This window comes from Salarias fasciatus, chromosome 13 (assembly GCF_902148845.1).
Source record: "Salarias fasciatus chromosome 13, fSalaFa1.1, whole genome shotgun sequence".
In the NCBI taxonomy this organism is placed as follows: Eukaryota; Metazoa; Chordata; class Actinopteri; order Blenniiformes; family Blenniidae; genus Salarias; species Salarias fasciatus.
This window is the reverse complement of record NC_043757.1, coordinates 18,421,394-18,440,739: the sequence shown is the minus strand read 5'-3', so window position 1 is coordinate 18,440,739 and position 19,346 is coordinate 18,421,394. Positions and strand designations below refer to the sequence as shown.

The window sequence follows — 19,346 nt, the reverse complement described above, 5'->3', positions numbered from 1 at the left end:
TGAATCTGTAAATAAACAAAAGAAGAAAAAAAACCTCTGTGAAAAAGTGGGTTTGATGCTTGACCTGTTAAAAAAAGCCATCTGGGGAGTCAAAGTTTACAGAATCATCTTAGATTATAAACTAAACTTCTCTGCAGTGGCAAGCTAAATATCAAACTCATCTCCAAAATAGGAATTTGGTTTTTTAGTGAACAATTTTGGAAGTTCACTTGGGTTACATTAAATTCATAGGTTTATACAAAAGAAAATAAGCGGCAGACAATCAAAGGATAGATTTAATTTAAAGAATCCTTTATACAATTTCAGCATGTTAATTTAATAAATATGTTTCTTTTATTTGTGCAACAAATTTCAAAATCATATTCCAACAGGCTACAAGCAAAATCCACATAACATTACTGCTTACTGTCCAATACACCCCGCACTGTTAAAGTAAAATGAATATGTACATTGTTAAGAACTATAAAAATTACACACTTTTCTTGTGAGTGGCTCAGACATATGTCTATGAGAAGAGAAGGCCATGAAGTTTCTCAAAATGTTTCAGGAAAACAAACAAAAAAAAAAAAAGGGTTGGAACAGAGAAAGCTAATCTCAGGAGCTTTGTTTCGCCGTTCCAACAGACGATGGTTTTATTTTCCACCATGACATCCCCGGCGGGACTCTCACTGATGCGGAGACACGATCATGTCAGCAGTCGTCTCAAAAGCTTCTCACAGTTCTACAGGAAGTCGATCTACATGGAGGTGCAGAGAATTTCCCTGATGAGGTCTGCTGCCCACTGGATGTAAGGCATTCTTGATTCTCTTGGATTTCTGCAGGTATTTGCTCAAAATTTGAGTGGGCTCAGGCCGATTTCTTCTAATTAGTTTCAAGTAGTGACGAACCTAAGAAAGACAAAAAAAGGCATCGGCATCAGTCATGCAGCCATCACTTATGATATTTAAGATATCTTCATAATACATGAAATTCACAATCATTGTGCACTAAGAGGCTGATTTACTGAAGGTGAAAGGTCGCAACCTTGAGATTGTCTGCTGGGATTAAAAGGGAAAAAAACCAACTGAGTCATTGGAATGTGTTTCTCTTTTTTCAACTTTAAGAAAAGGATCATGGTGAAGAAGAAAAAAAATGGAGGATCATACTATTTCAGTATGATGCTCACTAGGACTGAATGTCTTTCAAGTGCTGTAGAAAACAAGTAAAACTGAAATGACCTGTAATGGTGAGGCGGCAAACTAAAAGCATCAAACTGGCATGACAGTGAATTATGCTCTCTAAACAAAATACTGAAGAGATTTTAGAGAGGCTCATTCCTCTTGGCATGAGACAAAGCATGGGAAGTTGAGAGGCTCATCCTCCCACACTGCTTTACCGAATATGTGTGGAAGGAATGACAGTTCATGCTAACAGGCTAATTCATCACGCTTGATAGGATTTCAACACCTAAAAACAACTGTGTCGATCATGATTGTTAACATGTTGGAAAAGAAGGTGCAAATCAGCTCAACCTTCAGAAAAGATTGTCGCTGTTCATGCACTGATAGGTCAGCCGTTGTCAGTTTGTTCTGATACAGCACTGACTTTGAGAAAGCTCAGAAAGCAAACTTTAACCTTTTGTGCTGTTATCCTCCTCACTCCCTGCTGTCAAATTTCATTTTGTGCTTCAAAGCCAACAGTCCTCAGTGCAATCTTTCCATGGTAGATTAAAACAGTAAACATGCACAAACCCTTTATCTACTTTTTTGCCTATACTTATTCCTATTGATCACCAGCACTCAACCGCACACTCCCCATTTTGGATCTTTTTTGTGAATTCATTCATTGTGAAAATCATCCACAACACTGCAGTTATCAGCAGAGTCTGTTCTATAAAGGACTCCTGGAGCAGCGGAGTGTTTGGGGGGGAAACTCGGACATCTGAGACGACGCTCAAGACTTTGATATCTGGTGTCAGTTCCAGCCTGCTGCTGCATGTCGACGGCCTGATAAGTTAAAGGATAAAAATAAAACTGCTGGCTACATTTCATTTAAAGGAATGGAAACTGGAGACTGGCTGGCTGGAGTCAAATAACTGAGAGTGTGTTTGATCCGTAGGGAGTCAGAGAAAAACAAATCTTTGCAGCATTCATCATCATGTTGTGTGAGTTGTGTTATCGTACCCATATCCATGTGTCCAAGTGGTTTCTAACCATCCAATATAACCTGAATCTCAGATAGTCTGGAGCAGCTGGGAGTCCCCATCCTCTGTGCCCTTTGGTACAACTCAGAGTCTCCGAAGTAGCGAGCGCGATAGAGTAACCCTTCCTCTGAACGCACAAAAACAAGAGAGCATCAGCACCGCAGACAGACAATCAACCTGGAAAAGTGAAATGACAGAATTCTGGTCCAGGAAACAGATGCATTGGAATTATTGAGCTATTGCTTTTGGGCTTGAGCATTATTTGCAAGAAGCTAAAAAAAAAAGTTAATTTGCTGTTTTTTCTTCTCTTTACTAATATTAAATGGAATATATATGCCGAGAACTCACTCTGCTGCTTCTCTTTCCAACAGTTGTTTCGGAGATTAGAGATGTAGTCTTCCTCCACACTTCTCTCCACATTCTTCAGGGAACTCCCAGAATATTCTTCATTAAAGCGATCCCCCACAAAGAAAGGCACCTTCAAGTGTGCTGTATGCCTTTTGTGAATATGCCCAGCTGACCTGCAGAAACATAACATTATAGCAGAGTGTGAGACAGCCATTATGATGATAATAAAGCTTTCTGCAAGACGAGGCACTTACAGGCGGTAGCTAAGGCTGTATGGAGGCTGTGTGACCATCATCTGGCTGAGAGCGGAGACGACGATGAGGATTAAGATGGGCATCAGCTGAACGAACAGAGCAAGACCCCCCTGAGCAGAGAGAGGAAAATGGAAAAAAGTTCAGTTCGAGTTCATAAGACAGTACTTAAATCAAGGATAAATATCAAAAACACAGCTTACATCTCTTTGTTGTTCTCTTCTTTCTTGTCTATTATGGTGCCCAAAGTGCATTCTTCCATTTCTGTAAACATGTACATTGTCTAGAGAGAATTTAAGAAAACTGGAGATTAAACAAGGCAAGGTAGAACTCAGTCAAACTCAGATTTTTTTTTTCACAGATATTTACAAATTCACTGCGACGCCACAACTGGACCACACAGAAAGCAGAAAGCTTTCAGAAAGCAGTTCAAATTGCAAAGTACAACTGAAGTAGTGGTAGCTACTAGATGCTTATCATCTCACTCCTCAATATATGAAACAGTGAAACTAAAAGTACGACTATTTTTGTATCATGGGCAAATTCAAGTTTAGAGTTGGAGGTGTTCTCGGCCGTGGCTGAAGAGTGTGAAGAGCATAAGGCTGAGGACGGAGCCCAGCAGGGGCTCCTATTTTTACAGCGAGGTGTGATTACTAACTCAAACTTGTTGTGGCCAGTTCACAAGGAAGTCAGTAACATATGAAGTCAGAGAATTCAGTCAATGTTCCAAGTCACCGATCAGGCAGTAGAGAATTACAGTGTTAAATACAGAGACCAAGTTTCCAAATTCTTCTTCTGAGCCTGTCAGTAATATTGAAGCACATAAAAATAAGCAAATTCACAAAACAGGTCTCTAATCAGAACATTTCACCTCAATACTGAAATCAGACAAATGTATAAAACAAATCACGAATTGCATTGCAAAGAGACACACCTTCACAGCCTGGCTGATCGTTTCCTGGCCTCTACTTACTTGTTGGGAACCCACCACCGAAGAACATATTGAAGAGGTCCTCAGGCGAAATGTCTGCTTCGAAGTCGCGGTGCTGTCTGTGTCGGGTCGGGTGTGTTCTCTCCTCTCCATACTGGTCGTACTGCCTTCGCTTCTCAGCATTACTCAGAACAGCATAGGCATTGCCGATAGCTGGGGGAAAAAAAAAAAAAACAAAAAAACTTATCAAATAGCTGTCACTTAAGTATGCAGCCCAAGAAAACTAATCAGTGACTTTTTATATACCTTTAAACGCTTCTGTGGCTCCAGGAGCGTGGTTTTTATCAGGGTGAAATTTTAAAGCCAGCTTTCTGTAAGCCTTTTTAAGGTCCTCTTCAGAAGCCGTTTTTTCAACTCCAAGAATTTGGTAGTAATCTTTACAGCTCTTTATCCTAAAGTGAAATCAGAGGCAATTAGAGGAAAAATTCACACAAAACATGCAGAACACACAAGTCCAAACTCCACAATCTACAATTTTGAGTAGCTTCAATTTTTATGCATTTTAACTTTTAATGTCTTTCGCCATCATGCCCACCACCCTGGGAAAGGAGGAATAAAGTCAACAGTCTTACAACTTCAGAATTTCAGAGTACAAAATGCGTTTTATATATTCAACTTTGACTGTCTTATTTCTATGTGGAGTTTGCATCTTTTCCCTGAGCATGCATGGATACCAGTCACTCTTGTGTGAACCTGAGTGTGTGCTATCATGTGTCTTTTGGTGTCTGTTCTGTGACGGAGAAGCAACCTGTCCAGAGTATCCTGTCTTCACTCACTCTGAACTGGATTGATCCGTCAGTCTGATAGGTGGATGGATGCTCTTAAACTGTCTTAATGTGTGAAGAACACATTGTCTGGTGCTGTTATACCTTAAACAGTAATGCTTTTATGTAAAGTAATGCTTTGAACCTGTAGGTTTGGGAAGTTTCCTAACACTACTCGTTGTTTTGCTCATCTTTTTTATCATTCAAACAACTGCAACCTTTTCAAAACTTTTCAAGATCAAAACACTGATAACAGAATTTTTCGACAGCTTTGGGCAGCTCTGAGCATCGCCTTTTTGAAGCCTGTTACAAAGTGTTTTACTCGTTACTGGAGAGAAGAGACATGATCAATAACAGATAAGCGAACTGCTCCCAGATAGACTGACTTCCTGACGGCCTCCAGCTGCTCCGCCGTGTATGGCTTGGCCGACTCCGAGGCTCCATTTGCGGACGCATCCGTCTCCTGTCTGTCGCCGCGGTGCCTCATGCTGGGTCCGTCTCCGTTTATATGACTGCCGTTCTCGTCCGGAGGCTTCCCATTCTGTGCTAAGGACTCCAGTAAATCTGGAAGAAAGAGACAGCGGAGACATCGCATTCAGTGTTCTCACCCGATTCCACCTGATCCACTCCGAGACGCGGCTAACAGTTAGCATAGCGGCTGCTGGCGACGACAAGCGCAGAAAATGTAGAGTTCTGTGCGAGTCCAGAACAAAAAGAGTGAATAACCGACCAAATAAAAAGGTAAAATTCATGTGGGGGTGAAAAACTACAAATACCAGCATGTTGACGGTGTAGCTGGTGTAACGTTGAGACCTTGATGCTAACGTTAGCTGATTAGGTTTCACGGCCATGGCCCAGTACACGAGAAAACAAAAAACAGAAAGAGGCGATAACTCGACGTACTTTTGGCTTGATCTGTGGGAAACAAACGCTGCGCCTTCTCCAGAAACTTCCTGGCTCTGTCGGGCTGGTCGCTGCTGAGCGCGTTCAGAGCTATTTTGATGCACCGCTCCGCTTCGTCCTTGTTTGAGTCCATCTCGACAGCGGAACTGTTTACCTGCCTCGCGACGCGCGGACATGACGTTATCACGGAATCCGTCTCGCAGAGATGACGTAAAACCCTCAGCGTGCGTCCCGCACTGTGGAAGCAAACTATTGTTTTTAGCTCAACACGCACCCCAACAACCGACCCCATGTCTCTGGCAGCTGCTTTCAACAGGTCAGTGTCTGTCAGAGGTCAGACCCTGAACGCTTTTAGGAAAACCCGCGTGCTGTTTATATCCAGCAACACATCCGAAGCCGAGCGGGACAAGCCTCCAAAGAAAAGGTGGAGGAGAAGTCACAAGAGTAGCATCTTGTCTGATGATAAGTCCTGGGAGGAGAGGCTGGCTGATGTGGTCACCCCTCTGTGGAGGCTGAGCTATGAGCAACAGCTCGAAGTCAAGCAGAAGCAGCAGGAGACGATCATGTCCCAGCTCCTAGGACATCTTTCATGTGACAGAAGTAAACCTCTCTTCCCTGTGCTGCCCATCCTGCCGTCACCAGTCAGAGAGGGCTATCGCAACAAGTCCACTTTTTCTATTAACAGAGGAGTGGATGGGAATCCAAAGACGGTTGGATTTTATGTGGGCACAGGCAAGCAGAGAAACATCGTCTGTGTCAGTGGAGACCATTTGCTCAACATGCCAGAGAAGCACAAACTGGTGGCCAGATGTTACCAGGAGTTCATCCGCTCGTCCCCGCTGGAGCCCTGCCTGCTCTTCCACACAGGGGGTCACTGGAGGGAAGTGACAGTGAGGACCAATGCCCTGGGCCACACCATGGCCATAGTGTACTTTCATCCACAAACGCTCACGCCAGAAGAAGTGGCTCTCCACAAGGCGGACCTTGTGGAGTTCTTCACACAGGGTCCCGGATCAGTCTGCCAGCTGGACTCTCTGTACATCCAGGAGTGCACCATGACCCGCTGCACACACGAGGACTCCCCCTACCAGCTCCTGTATGGACAGCCACACATATATGAGGAGGTATGAGTCACTGATCCTCCCAAGTAGCTTTTTTGTAATGTCAAATTCTTTGCTCCCTTTTATACATTATACGATACTATTGCTAATAAAATCCACAGCCAAATAAAAGTAAAACTCCCCTTGATGTTTGTGGTCAGTCTCATGTATTGTTTACAGTATCACAAATCACACTTACCACAAATGAAGTTCTCATAATGTGTGATTCAAATAAATCAGAAAAATTGTAACCACTGTTTTCAGATTGTTAATCCGGTGGTATTTTGTGATTCACAGGTCCTGGGCTTCAAGTTTCGTATCTCTGCTGATGCCTTTTTCCAGGTGAACCAGTCAGCTGCTCAGGTGTTGTACGGCACAGTGAGAGACCTGTGTGTCCCGAACACTGAGCCCGGTGGAGTTGGCCGTACACTTCTGGACGTGTGCTGTGGCACAGGCGCCATCGGCATCACTGCATCCCCCAAAGTGGACAGAATCATTGGCATAGAGCTCATTAAACAGGCGGTGGAAGATGCTGCACACAACGCAGCTCTGAACAAAGTACTGAACTGTGAGTTTTTGTCTGGGAAGGCAGAGGTGGTGCTTCCAGGCCTCATGTCCTGCTTGAGCTCTGCAAGCGGAAGTCTCACCGCTGTGGTTAATCCTGCTCGAGCTGGCCTCCACTACAGAGTGATCCGAGCTTTACGAAATCAACCGACCATTCGCCGGCTGGTCTACGTTTCGTGTAAACCAGATGGGGAGGCCATGAGGAACTTCAGGGAGCTTTGCTGTGATCCTGACCCTAAGAAGAAACTGACCGGGGAGGCGTTTGCTCCAACCCTGGCAGTGCCGGTGGACATGTTTCCACATACTCCACATTGTGAACTGGTGTTACTTTTTGAGAGATAGGATAAAAAAACTAAAAAATACCTTCATTAATTGAAGCTGTCAAAGCAACCTTCAAATGTTTTGACAGAATATCCCAGGTTCGAGGATCCTTCTGTGGGGAGTTTGCATGTTCTCCCTTTTGGTGCATACATTTTTCTGAGGTGCCCTGCTCTTCTCTTACAGTCCAAAATCATTCCTGAAAGTCAGACAGTAATGGAAAATCTTTGGTTAACATGACCTGTGGTTCACATATTGCACCTTTGTTACTTATCAGCTGATGCTCAGCTGGCAAAGATTCTCTAGTTTGTACAGGAATCACTTCCTTTGAAGCAATGCAACCACTGACTGGCCTTCTCTAAGCTGTCATTCACATTCTCAATTCCTCTTTTGCTTTGCCTGCATTTTCTCGAGTGCTCGGGAAGCCTACGATTTTTATGCATTTGCTATTTTTGTGCAGTAGGAGGCGCCATTACAGCATAAAACCAAAGTAGCCTTGAACATCTGTATCATAATGCATGTGCTGGGTCATGTCAGTCATTTCATTTTAGTAAGATTCATGACCTTTGATCCATACAGGTTCGTTCATACAAGCTTACACATGAGAGAAAACAGACAGAGGATCCTTTATCACTCGAGTGATGATTCTCACATGGAAAAATGTCAATGTTCTGGGTTTTATAAGAGAAGAAATCTTGGTCAGAGTACTGTACTTCAAAACACGTGTTCACTTTGTGAGTTTGTACTTCTCACCTGATGAAACAAAGATAAATAATGGGGGGGGATGTTCACTTTGCACTTATTCAGCAAATATGGACTCTAACACAGTAAAAATGTTCTGTCAGCTACTTCTAAAACTATTTCAACTGCCATTCACAATCATGTCAAATTTATTCTCTGAAAGCTAATAAAACATTGAAAAAAAATTGAACTTTCATTTGTTTGGAAATGGTGTCTTGCAAGAGGGAGTAAATATCACAGTCATGATAAATGTTCATTTTTAGATTGACCTCTGACACATGGGGCCACCATTCGTGGCTGACTTCATGATGTCGGATGAGCTGACCCTTGTTTGCAAACTCTTGCAATGTTTGGTTTTGATGTCACATTGAGATAAAGATACTGTTCAAAAAATAATTGGGCAACAGCAGTCAATTTTTTGCATGATAAGATCGTGTAAAAAAAAAAAAAAAGCATTTAAGCCTCAGATGAGCTCTCAGCCAATATCCAGAGGCAGCTGCATCTCTCTGCTCGGTGGTTGTTTTGAAACATCCTCAAGAGAATCAATAAGAGGAACTTCAGGAACTTGATAAAAGCACTAGTGGCATCCATCTCCCTCTCCATCTCAGTGCAGAGGACTCATCTCTGAAGTTCAACTGGGGTAAGAATCCATTTAAATCAATTTTAAGCATTTATAATTTACATGAGTGACTGTTGTAGAGGTGTGTGTAAAACAACTGGTGTTTCATGGTAAATTCAGGGAATCATAATGAATTCAATATATCATAACAGGAACGTTCAAGACTCAATCCCACTGAAATGAATAAAACCATAAGTGAAGCTTATGAAAATAGATGACATCTAAATGGAGATTATATTATGCTAAATCTGATGATGGCGGAACTAGGGATTTGAAACTGAGCTTTTATCTCTTTTTCATTCATGTGATATGCAAAGATGCTGATGCAGCAAAACTGCTTTTTATGGTATTGTGTGCCGATCATGAAAGTAGCCTGTTTATTTCGAAATGTCTAGTATAATATTGGGAAGGACTTGGAGAAAACACACATAGTCATATCAGGAACGATAATCTGTGATGAGAAGTAATCCAGCTGAAGCTGTTTGTGAGCAATGTCCAAACCAGTTTAACTACATGAGACCTTCAAAGCATATTTTTGCAATATAAAAAAAAAACATGAAAGTAAATACATTTACATATAGATCATGGTTTTTGTTGAAGGTGTAAAGCTATTCAGCACATACTCAGTTGCCTCTGTGATTTTAAGAGAAGCAATGCAAACTACGTTCAAAATTGTACTGTAATTGTGGACACTGTTGTGTGCACTTGTAATTTGCAGAAGTGAAAGTATAGATACTTCTGTAAAAAAAGCATTAAAGGAAAAGTAGAAGTACCATTTTAATTCTTGTACTTGAGCAAAAGTATGAAAATAGTGAATGTACTTGTTTATAAAAATAAAAGGGTTTTTTTGTTTGTTTTGACAGTCATGACTGTGGTGGACATACACACACACACACACACACACATTCATAATGTTAGTTAGATGAATTCACCAGATTAACATTGAGGGTCTGGTCGTCAAACCAGATTGAACACATTGATTGGTGAGTGAACAGACACTGCAGTTTTGACTAATTAAAGACTTTAAAATCTTTATTTACGTATTTCTCACTTTTAACCAAACTGCTTCAACGCCACATCAGGCTTATGGATGCTTTCAAAGAACAAATCTAAAATGTGGAGAACAGAAGTACTGATAACTCCGAAATCTACCTAAGTATTTGTAGTTCATAACTTGACAGTCTTTGTAAATCTACATCATGTTCACCCTACCCAGGGTCACAGGGGGCAGGAGCTGATCCCAACTGATGCTGGATGAAGACCCTTTGGACAGGTCACCAGTGGTCACAGGGCAAGAACAGGGAGAAAAACAATCCCCACACATGCACAGGAAGAACATTAAAACTTCGTGCAGAGAGGCTCGTCCATGTGTTTCTCACACCTTGGGTGTTCTGAAAGACACCTATAAATAAAGTGTATTGTGATTATCATGAAATTGCCCTTAGTTGTGTGTGAGTGTGAGTGTGTGTGTGATTGTCTGTCTCTCTGTGTTTACCCTGTGATGGACTGCAGGCCCGGGGTGTTTCCTGACCCACAGTAAACTGGGATTGACTCCAGCCTGCACAGGATAAAGCTGTAGAGAAGACGGATGGGATCCCAGAGTTGGAAGATGCTCAAACTCTCCTGCGTTTATTAAAACTTCCAAATGCAGTTTTTATGGAGGGAAGTGGGCTGAAACAGATGTATGAGAAAATGTAAACAACACAGTAACATTTTTTTTTATTTGAAATAATATTTTAAAAGAGATTAAAGGTGGAGATATGAACTTGAAACGAGTGAGTAGGAAGAGGACTTCCTCCTCCGCTGTGAAGGTCGCAGCCACAGAGTCGTCGTTACTCGTTACATCACTGAGATGATAATAAGGGGGCGGGAGAAAATCACACGCCTGTACAGCACGAGTCATATTTAAAATGAGCCAGCAGAAGTGAAGCGCGCAAAGAGAGAATAGAAGAAGAAGAAGAAGAAGAAGAAGAAGAGAGAAAAAAAAAACACTGAGATTGCAAACAGTGGCACATCTGCAGGCGTGATCCGATCTTTGCGCGCGCGGACAGCGTGCATGAGCTCCGGCAGCCGCCGTCGCTTCCTCCGCGTCTCCGCCTGCTGCATCCTGCTGTGCGCATTTTCTCTGAGCAGCGCCTCGCCGCTTGTGTTCCAGGCAGCTCCGGGAGAACAGCGGGGGGAAGATGACCCAGACGGAAACCAGGAACCATCGCGCCGTCCAGCAGCAGCGGGGAGACGCCGCCGCCGAGACGTCGACCGTGGAGGATGTTTTTGACGACACCTACAGAGAGAAGGAAGGCAAGAAACCACCCAGGATATTTGTGTGGAGGAACATCATACTGATGTCCCTCCTCCACGTCGGAGCGCTGTACGGACTGCTCTTCCTCCCCTCCGCGTCGTGTTTGACTCTCGCATGGAGTAAGTATGGGGCTCGGGCGCAGCGCTGCAGGTTTTTCCTGCTTTTTTTCCCTTCCTGCAGGCCACAGCGGGAGAACAGAATGTGCTGATGTGGTGCGATCGCTGCTTACTATACAGGACATGCTGCCTGAGGGGGTCATGCCTGTGGGAAATGAGTCACTCCAGCCCTGTAATTCTCACCGTTCGAGTGGTTTAATTCGGCGTGAGTCACAGATTCGGGCCTGCAGTGAGAACCTGTTACAACTTGAGTTTACACTGAAAGCAAGTTCTGCTGAAAGGATTGATTTTTCATTACCCCGGCTTGTTATTACCTAATTAATCAGAATGGTGGAAGTAAGCACTGATCATAAACTTAAAAGCCTATTTTATCACCAGAAGCCATCAGACAGCCCAGGTAATCACTTGGAAGATCATTCTAGATGTCAGTGTGTTGAAACTCTCTCCTGCTCAATGTACAAATGCTCCATTGCTGCCACATCTGTGTGGTTTGCAAACCAAGAAAATGACCATTTTAGGCCACATCGCAGCCTCTCATCGTGGTTGAAGTCCATATTTTCACAGTATCAAAACTTTATCCCAGCTATAATCCTTCAGAGCCGAGAGGGGATGGGCATAGCTGAGGCCTGCTGGTGCATAACTGAGACAATCTTCAAGCTCATCTGAGCTTGAAGCTTTCATTTTTCAGATAAAGGCCAACCTTACTGGTTCTTTCAGTTATTTCGGCGTACTCCGGCACAGTACAGCATTTGGACAGTATTTTGCAGCCACTCTCATGCTTGATGCTGTTATTGAGAACTTCTGCAATCAGTTTATAGCAGGAGAAGCAAAACTGCCCATCCTTTGTTGAAAAGCTTTAAAAAGTGGTTCTTGACTCTTTCCGGACTTGTATGTCTGAAACTGTCTCACATTGTCTGTAATTTCCTCTGATTTTTCACCCTTTCAGTTAACACTGGGCTATTTTTAAATGGTGACTTTGCATAACAGGGCTGGCAGAAATGCTCTGGTCCAGCTGTATTCAGTTACCAGGCTGCTGGTTGAAGCTCTGTACTTCCTATGCAGACTCAGCTCATGTTGCATAATATTAATCTTGCATCGCACTGTATTAACGGTCAAAATGTCGTGTTAACTCTGAATTTTTTTTTCAAGATAATCATTCACTTATAACACAGCGACTCTGCCTGCAAATGCTGACATTCCTCCACACCTGCATGGCATTTTTTGTGAAGCGCATTAACCCTCAGCTGATTGTAAACTATTGGGACATGTTATGCGCTGCATGTCTCCAATTAGCAGTATTTGAATTTCAGTGGTCGCCGTCAAACAGTGTGCTGATTAATTTGAGTTATTGCCCTCTATATGTAGACCGCAGAGGCATGACTCAAACTCCTGAACAATCTGAACTTTGTCTTCCTTCTGGCACCGCATAATTTTCCCCTCTCGTTGCAATGCTGGGCTGCATATTATTTCACTTGGGAAGACAAAGCACAATCGCCGCTGTGATAGACATCCCATTGTGAGCTGCGTGACACCACAACAGAATGCTCTTTGCCAATCAGAAGCCCCCGGTGCTCAGACCCCGGGCAGTTTTGTCTGGGCTTCACATAGAACTGCATTCAGCAGTTTTAGAACAACAAAAGTGTGAGGGCCGACCTGCGCGCTCCCACTGTCCCGTCTCCCTGTATAGATGACTTTCCGCCGAACAAAAAGAGTGTTATGAAAGGAACATGGCGTCCCAGTGACTCTGCTCCCAGGGGTGTAGTCCCACAGAGTGCTGACGGCTCCCTGTAAAGATACCTCTCCTCTCCACCTCTCTTTCTCCCAGCTGCAGTGTGCTACCTCTTCAGCGCTCTCGGTGTGACTGCCGGTGCACACCGGTTATGGAGCCACAGATCCTATAAGGCTTCGTTCCCCCTGAGAGTCTTCCTTGCCCTCGCCAACTCGATGGCATTTCAGGTAAAGGAGAAAACAACAATGTAGTAGTTGACCTTTATGTAAGGAAAAATGTTTGATTATTCATACAAACTGCAATGCAATGAAATAGAGATATTAAAGCCATCCTAATGTTTGACAGATACACTTACTTGTTACAGCATTTTAATCAGGATCACACTTGTAGTGGTATGCTCCTCTAAGTGACTGTGATGTTAGTGAAAACGTGTAATCTGTCGATACATTTACTGTTTCCCTGCCACATGGTATCTGACCTTAATCTGATGATCTGAAGCTTCCATGCATATCTATAAGTGCCTAATCTAATCTAATCTAATCTTCTCTGTCGGTGTTTGTTTGTGTGTGTGTGTCTGCAGAATGACATATTTGAGTGGGCCAGGGACCACCGTGTACACCACAAGTACTCCGAGACAGACGCAGACCCCCACAATGCCAAGCGGGGCTTCTTCTTCGCCCACATCGGTTGGCTGCTGGTCCGCAAACACCCCGACGTCATCGAGAAGGGACGGAAGCTGGAGCTGTCCGACCTGAGGGCAGACGAAGTGGTCATGTTCCAGAGACGGTGAGAAAGTCTTCCGGTGCGCGGGAGGGCGGTTCCCTCATGAAAGACTCAAACAGTGCAGACTAAACACGTCCTTGTGGACTGTAACAGGAGACGGTGTGTAATCAGCTGCTGGGCGATTGGCCGAGCAGCACTGGACTTACAAGTTCCAGTGCTGCACAGTAACAAAAGGTGGGACAGAGTAATAATTCTCATTTCATAATGTTAAAGATTTTGTCCCCCTCTTTTCAAATATAAAGCATGGGAAGGTGCTGTTTGAACATCATGGAAACTTCTGTAACCTGACATCCAGTCTGCAGGATGGGGAAGGAAGTCCTGTTTTAAACAAACTCCAGATGACTCAGGCCCACACAGTAGTAACAATCAGGCCACGATCTCGTTTGTTAAAGAGACTCTGAGCCATGAAGTCTCTCTGTCTCTGTGTCCGATAATGTCTCTCGTTTGATTCCAGGCATTACAAGCTGTCCGTGGTGATCCTCTGCTTCCTCGTACCGATGTTGGTGCCCTGGTATTTCTGGGGGGAATCCTTGGCTGTGGGATACTTCATACCCGGACTGCTGAGATACACTATAGTGCTCAACGCCACCTGGCTGGTCAACAGCGCCGCACACATTTGGGGCAACAGGCCTTATGACGAGTCAATAAACCCCAGGGAGAACGCTCTGGTTGCTTTCAGCGCCGCAGGTAAGGATCCGCCACTGACTGATACTTCTGATATTGCATCATGCTTCACGGAATAGCGTGACTTTAAGAATTTGTAGAGTAATTTCTGACTTTATGTGTTTTGTAACACTTTGTCTTGTTACGTCAGCCACAATGGGGTCTTTGTGCAGCTGTGGCGCACTGCGAAGATCCAGTGACTGTGGGTCATTTTGTCCCGACTGATCCAGTTCCAGTGCTCAAACGCGTCACTGTTCGTCTCTCAGACGTTTTGAAATCTTTCAGAAGGTTATTTTCATGTCGTGTCAAAAAAGACCATGAAAATTATACTCGATCATTCAAAAAAACACGAGCAGCTGTGTTCTGTGCGCCATTTGAGAGTGGCGTGGCGACATCTCTGTAATTCACTGCTGAAGCTTTCTGTGGACTTCAGCACAAAACCCAGTCGATTATTCTCCATCTCTTGGCAATGATTGAATGAGAAGACGTGGCACGTGTCCAGCATGACTGCTTTTAACAAAACAGTTGGAAAATTCTTAGTAGAAATGTTAAATATTTGATCTAATCACCCGATTCATATTTCTGTCAGCGACAGACCTCGTCAGGCTGTTTTCTGCATGATTACCAAAAAGCGCCTCTTCTTGTTGGTCTGGATTTCAATAACCGATTCAGTGAAACAGATCAACACAAACTAACTGATGGAACTTCAGCTGAACGTAACGAGTGAATCGGTCATCAGACTGACCCACACAATGCAAACCGCTCAGCAAATGTGTCACAGCTACAGTCATACAGCTGTGTGCTCAGTAAGCATTGGTATCTCTGAATTTATTTTTATTTGTTGCACATTTATCAAGGTTTAGCAGCACTGCATTCCTGTTATGGCGTGATTTTATTTATTTATTTATTTTAGATGTGTTACTGTGTGAGATTAAATACGGTTTAAATTGGCAAATTTGATTTTGCAGCCTGTAGACGACACCACATGACAGTCACCCTTAAGGATTTCAGAACAAAGAAAAGGTCTCCGCTTTGCGCCAAATCAAATTACTGATCACCTTCTACCGTCAGCTGTATCCCTTTACTGAATTTCATTCTTGTTAAAGTCTTTAAAACACTTTAATTTAGAGCAGAACCCTGAACAACAGACTTGCTTTCAGAGTGTTAAACCCTCATGCACTGACCTGCCCTTTTTGTCGTCCAGGCGAAGGTTTCCACAACTACCATCACACCTTCCCCTTCGACTACGCCACCAGCGAGTTCGGCTGCAAGCTCAACCTCACCACTGCCTTCATCGACCTCATGTGCTTCCTGGGTCTGGCCAAAGACCCGAAGAGGGTTTCGAAGGAAATGATCAGCGCCCGGGTAAAGCGAACTGGCGACGGCAGTTACAAAAGTGGCTGAGCGACGCGGCGGCGGCGCGGCCGATACAGCGTGTCGAGCGAAGGCAGAGGGGGCAGCGTTTCACTTGCTGGGGTGTCGATTACAAGATTTCTGATAATAAGTTAAAACCTCTTCTTGGAACTAATATTGGCTTTTTACAGAGTTATAGGCCTTTTTGTAAACTGCCATGGGGCTCCTAAATTCTGAAGTGTCTTCATCGACTATTAGCGACAGGTAGCAAATTAACTACATGTGCAAGCACAGCTTTTTCAACGGGCATGTGGAGGACGGAGGCCTTTCACAGGCGCATCGAGACAAGAACAAAAAAGCAGGTCTGTGTGAGCGGCGTGCAAAAGCAGTAATATCAGAATATCAGAATAATTTACTGTATCTTGTATTTATTAATTTGCTATTTATTAATAGGTTTTGGCATGTTTTGAAGTTGATTGAAGCCCTTATACTGAGGTTTCTCTGCAGGCAAAACTGAAGTCGCTCAGTTGTGCTCTCATTTTTTTTTATTTTTTTTCTTCTCAAAAGGTGGCACTTTATCTTGATAGTAATTCATCTTAAGCTAAGGTTTTCCTCCCTTTTTTTGAAAAGCTGTTCGTCTTACTCTCCACGGACTGCCGCGTTCAGGCATATATTTAGACAGCCCTCTATTAAATTGTCCCTCTTGGTCACACAGTTCAAATTCGTTGTACTTGTAACACTTTGAACCCACCGTCTACCTGCTCAAGGGACTTTTAATGAGACTGAAATGATCTCGTGGAAGTCAGATTATACCTCCGGTAGACGACGCGAAGCTACCTGCAGATCTCTTCATGAACCCTCTCCATGTCGGTGCCTCTGGACTCTGAACAGAAATCCAGACTTTTCGCTCTTTATCCAAAAAGAGTTTGTATTTATTTTGTAAAGATTTAATTGCAAGTAATACAAGATCTCCACCTCCCTCAGATAAGGCCTGCGAGCTACGAGACGGAGGTGCATTTACTGCACCTCCAGTGCGGTGTGATGTTACTGAAACACACGTCAGGAGTTTTGCCCAAATGCCTTATGACGGTTTCACATCTGTTTCAGAAAATTAAAAGTGCAAGTTATAAATGTATGAATCAATTAGGGCTTGATTTCTGTTGAATTGGTTGTTGATCAAGGGAACACTTGGAAAAACGGAAATCCTTCATTTATAAGTCAAAATAAGTTACTGTGATCTTACTTTTGTGTAACCAAAACCAATACTTTGCTCTAAAACAAGACCCATGCTTGTTTGGACATCTTTAATGACATGGTTGTAATATTTGTCACGATCCCTCTTTTACAGAGCAAAATTTTTCTACAGTGTTAAAAAAAAAAAGGCACATTTTTTTCAAAGAATGTTTTTGTATGTATTGTACGTACCGTAAATAAAACCAAATTTTCTACATGTGACAAAGTACGTTTGCCTGTTTTTGTTGGAATTCTGTAATACTCCTTCAAATACTGAATAAAAACTATGATCACAACTGGAATGGTACTTCAACTTTTATTTCATTACCGACCCACCATGAGGATATGTGCACACTGACCAGTTTTCACTGTGTGATAGAGGCACAAACACACTCGCAGTGGTTTAGTGGTTAGCACGCTTGACTCATACCAAGAGTGTTGTTGAAGTCCGGCCCCTGTCTGCTGAATTGAGCGTGTGCATTGGTCTTCTCCAGATGCTCCATTTTAATTTTACAGTCTGGAACGTGCATATGAAGCTCGGTGCTGACCACGAAGCTGTGAGTGTGTGAGGTCATGAGTGTTTGAACGTGCATTTGTCTACTGCTAAGTGGAATCAGCTGCTGCTCTCCAAAGACCTTGAATTGAGTAAACCTGTGTGGAATCTCGATTCTTAGAAGCTTTGATAATGTTATACATGTCAATGAAATTAATCATATTTTCTGGTTCTATTTAATTCCTAAATATCAGCCTGCACTTTTCAAAAATCACACATGAATGATATATCATTATCAGTGGCAGTGTAGCAGAATGCTTCATTTATTTCCTCTCAAAAACACTGTCTTCGTTACTCGTTGCAGGTTTTTGAGTTGTTCACGTGCACATCAGGTATTTATTTAGCGATGCCAGAGTCCAGGCATATCAGAACGTTCTTATCTCCATCTTTCTGCTGACGTTACCAAGCTTTCAAAATGTCAGAATCTGTACAAGTTTTACCAGACATGAGAGGAGAGGCGCCCCTGGAGTGGCTGACATGTCGTACCTGGTGCTTTGTCTGCTGTCTGCGTGCCTGCGCTGATGGGGATCTACCTCTGGCGTGCATGCCTGGCTCGCTTGTCTCACAGTGTTGTCAGGACAGCGGCTCTTGTGAAATCAACCACACATTTTTACATTATCTGCAGATGTGACTTGAAGATAAATGTGCCTTCCGCAGCACGTGTTGGAGAAGACGCAGTCTGTCATGTTTGCACGTTGACAGTCTGAGACACGCCTTCACAACTGTTACTCAGAGAAAAGGAAGGTGAAAAGATGAATGTCATCCATGTCACACTTTAAGCATTAGTTGAAACTGGAGTGATGTGAACCCTCTGAGTCATTTTGGCACTTGCTCCCTCTGTTGGAGGAACATGGGATCACAAAACACAGAATGCATGATGTATGGGAAACACATGAAATGTGATTTGACTGTTGCATGCGGACTTCTTTTCTTTTGGGTTGTTTATCTGCAGGAAACCCTTGCCAGTGTGCATCTGTGTTCAGTTCCAGCAGGGTCCTCATGTACTGTCGGTGGGACAGCAGTGCAGATCCCAGTCGCGCTGACAGTGACATCAGCCCTGTGTCCATTGGCTGCTGACTGTCAGGCCATCCTCTCTGGGGCATGCAGCACCTCAGTGACAGCTCGGACACTGCTCACTGGTCAGCTGCCTGCAAACTTATGCAACTTCAAACTATTCAAACAGATGAAAAGTGACTGCTGCTGTACGCATGTCTATATAGATAGATTTAGATTCACTTCCCGTGGCTCAGAAATAAATACTTTACTATAAAATTATTGGAAATATAATTAAATATGTGCAGATTATTTTACAAGTGGTTTCCAGCAGAATAAATAGATTTGTAAAATTTAACAAGAAATCACATTTAAAAAAAGAAAACCTGAGTTTAAGACTGAGCTTTAAATACATATAGTTGTTTTTTTGTTTTTTTTTAACAACATGTAATGATGACAGACTAAAATGTTTTGGGAATTGTTTTGTGTAACTCCAAATAAACTGAAACAACAGGACGGTCCCTGTTTTTGTCCCCTCTCACTTGTCATTTCTCTTTAAACCTTAATCCAAAAACATCCCTCAGAAGTTCCCGGGGCAAATCACTCTTTCCCACTAATCCTAATTTGCACACAAGAAGATTGCAAAAGGCCTGCCTGTGGCAAAGGAAAGAGACCTAGAGGTCAGACAAGGTTACTGAGGAATAACCCTTCATCCAGTGTTAGGAAAGGCCGTCTGGATTAGTCATGCAAATGTCCCGTAGCTATCTGATCAATGGCCCAATCCTCCCTTTATTTTCTGCAGATCATCACTGGCAGACATGCTTGCTGCTAAATTCCTCAAAT

The 19,346-nt window shown here is 43.2% G+C and overlaps 3 protein-coding genes across 3 annotated transcripts; 2 read left to right on the top strand and 1 right to left on the bottom strand.

The window, feature by feature from the left end:
* Window positions 1–864: 864 nt before the first annotated feature.
* dnajb12a (DnaJ heat shock protein family (Hsp40) member B12a) lies at window positions 865–5,613 on the bottom strand. The gene is made up of 9 exons (XM_030106028.1): window positions 5,440–5,613; window positions 4,923–5,100; window positions 4,019–4,164; window positions 3,755–3,925; window positions 2,985–3,064; window positions 2,785–2,894; window positions 2,531–2,703; window positions 2,163–2,309; window positions 865–887 (listed from the first exon to the last, which is right to left on the bottom strand). Exons 1-8 carry the CDS (start codon window positions 5,570–5,572, stop codon window positions 2,188–2,190), a joined length of 1,113 nt encoding a protein of 370 aa, XP_029961888.1. The 5' UTR covers window positions 5,573–5,613; the 3' UTR covers window positions 865–887; window positions 2,163–2,187.
* Window positions 5,614–5,679: 66 nt separating this feature from the next.
* trmt2b (tRNA methyltransferase 2B) lies at window positions 5,680–8,280 on the top strand. The gene is made up of 2 exons (XM_030106027.1): window positions 5,680–6,563; window positions 6,837–8,280. The coding sequence occupies exons 1-2, from the start codon at window positions 5,730–5,732 to the stop codon at window positions 7,443–7,445; spliced, it is 1,443 nt and encodes a 480-aa protein (XP_029961887.1). The 5' UTR covers window positions 5,680–5,729; the 3' UTR covers window positions 7,446–8,280.
* Window positions 8,281–10,685: 2,405 nt separating this feature from the next.
* Window positions 10,686–17,136, top strand: scdb (stearoyl-CoA desaturase b). Its single transcript, XM_030106030.1, has 5 exons — window positions 10,686–11,199; window positions 13,022–13,152; window positions 13,506–13,711; window positions 14,163–14,395; window positions 15,576–17,136. Exons 1-5 carry the CDS (start codon window positions 10,965–10,967, stop codon window positions 15,773–15,775), a joined length of 1,005 nt encoding a protein of 334 aa, XP_029961890.1. The 5' UTR covers window positions 10,686–10,964; the 3' UTR covers window positions 15,776–17,136.
* Window positions 17,137–19,346: the final 2,210 nt, after the last annotated feature.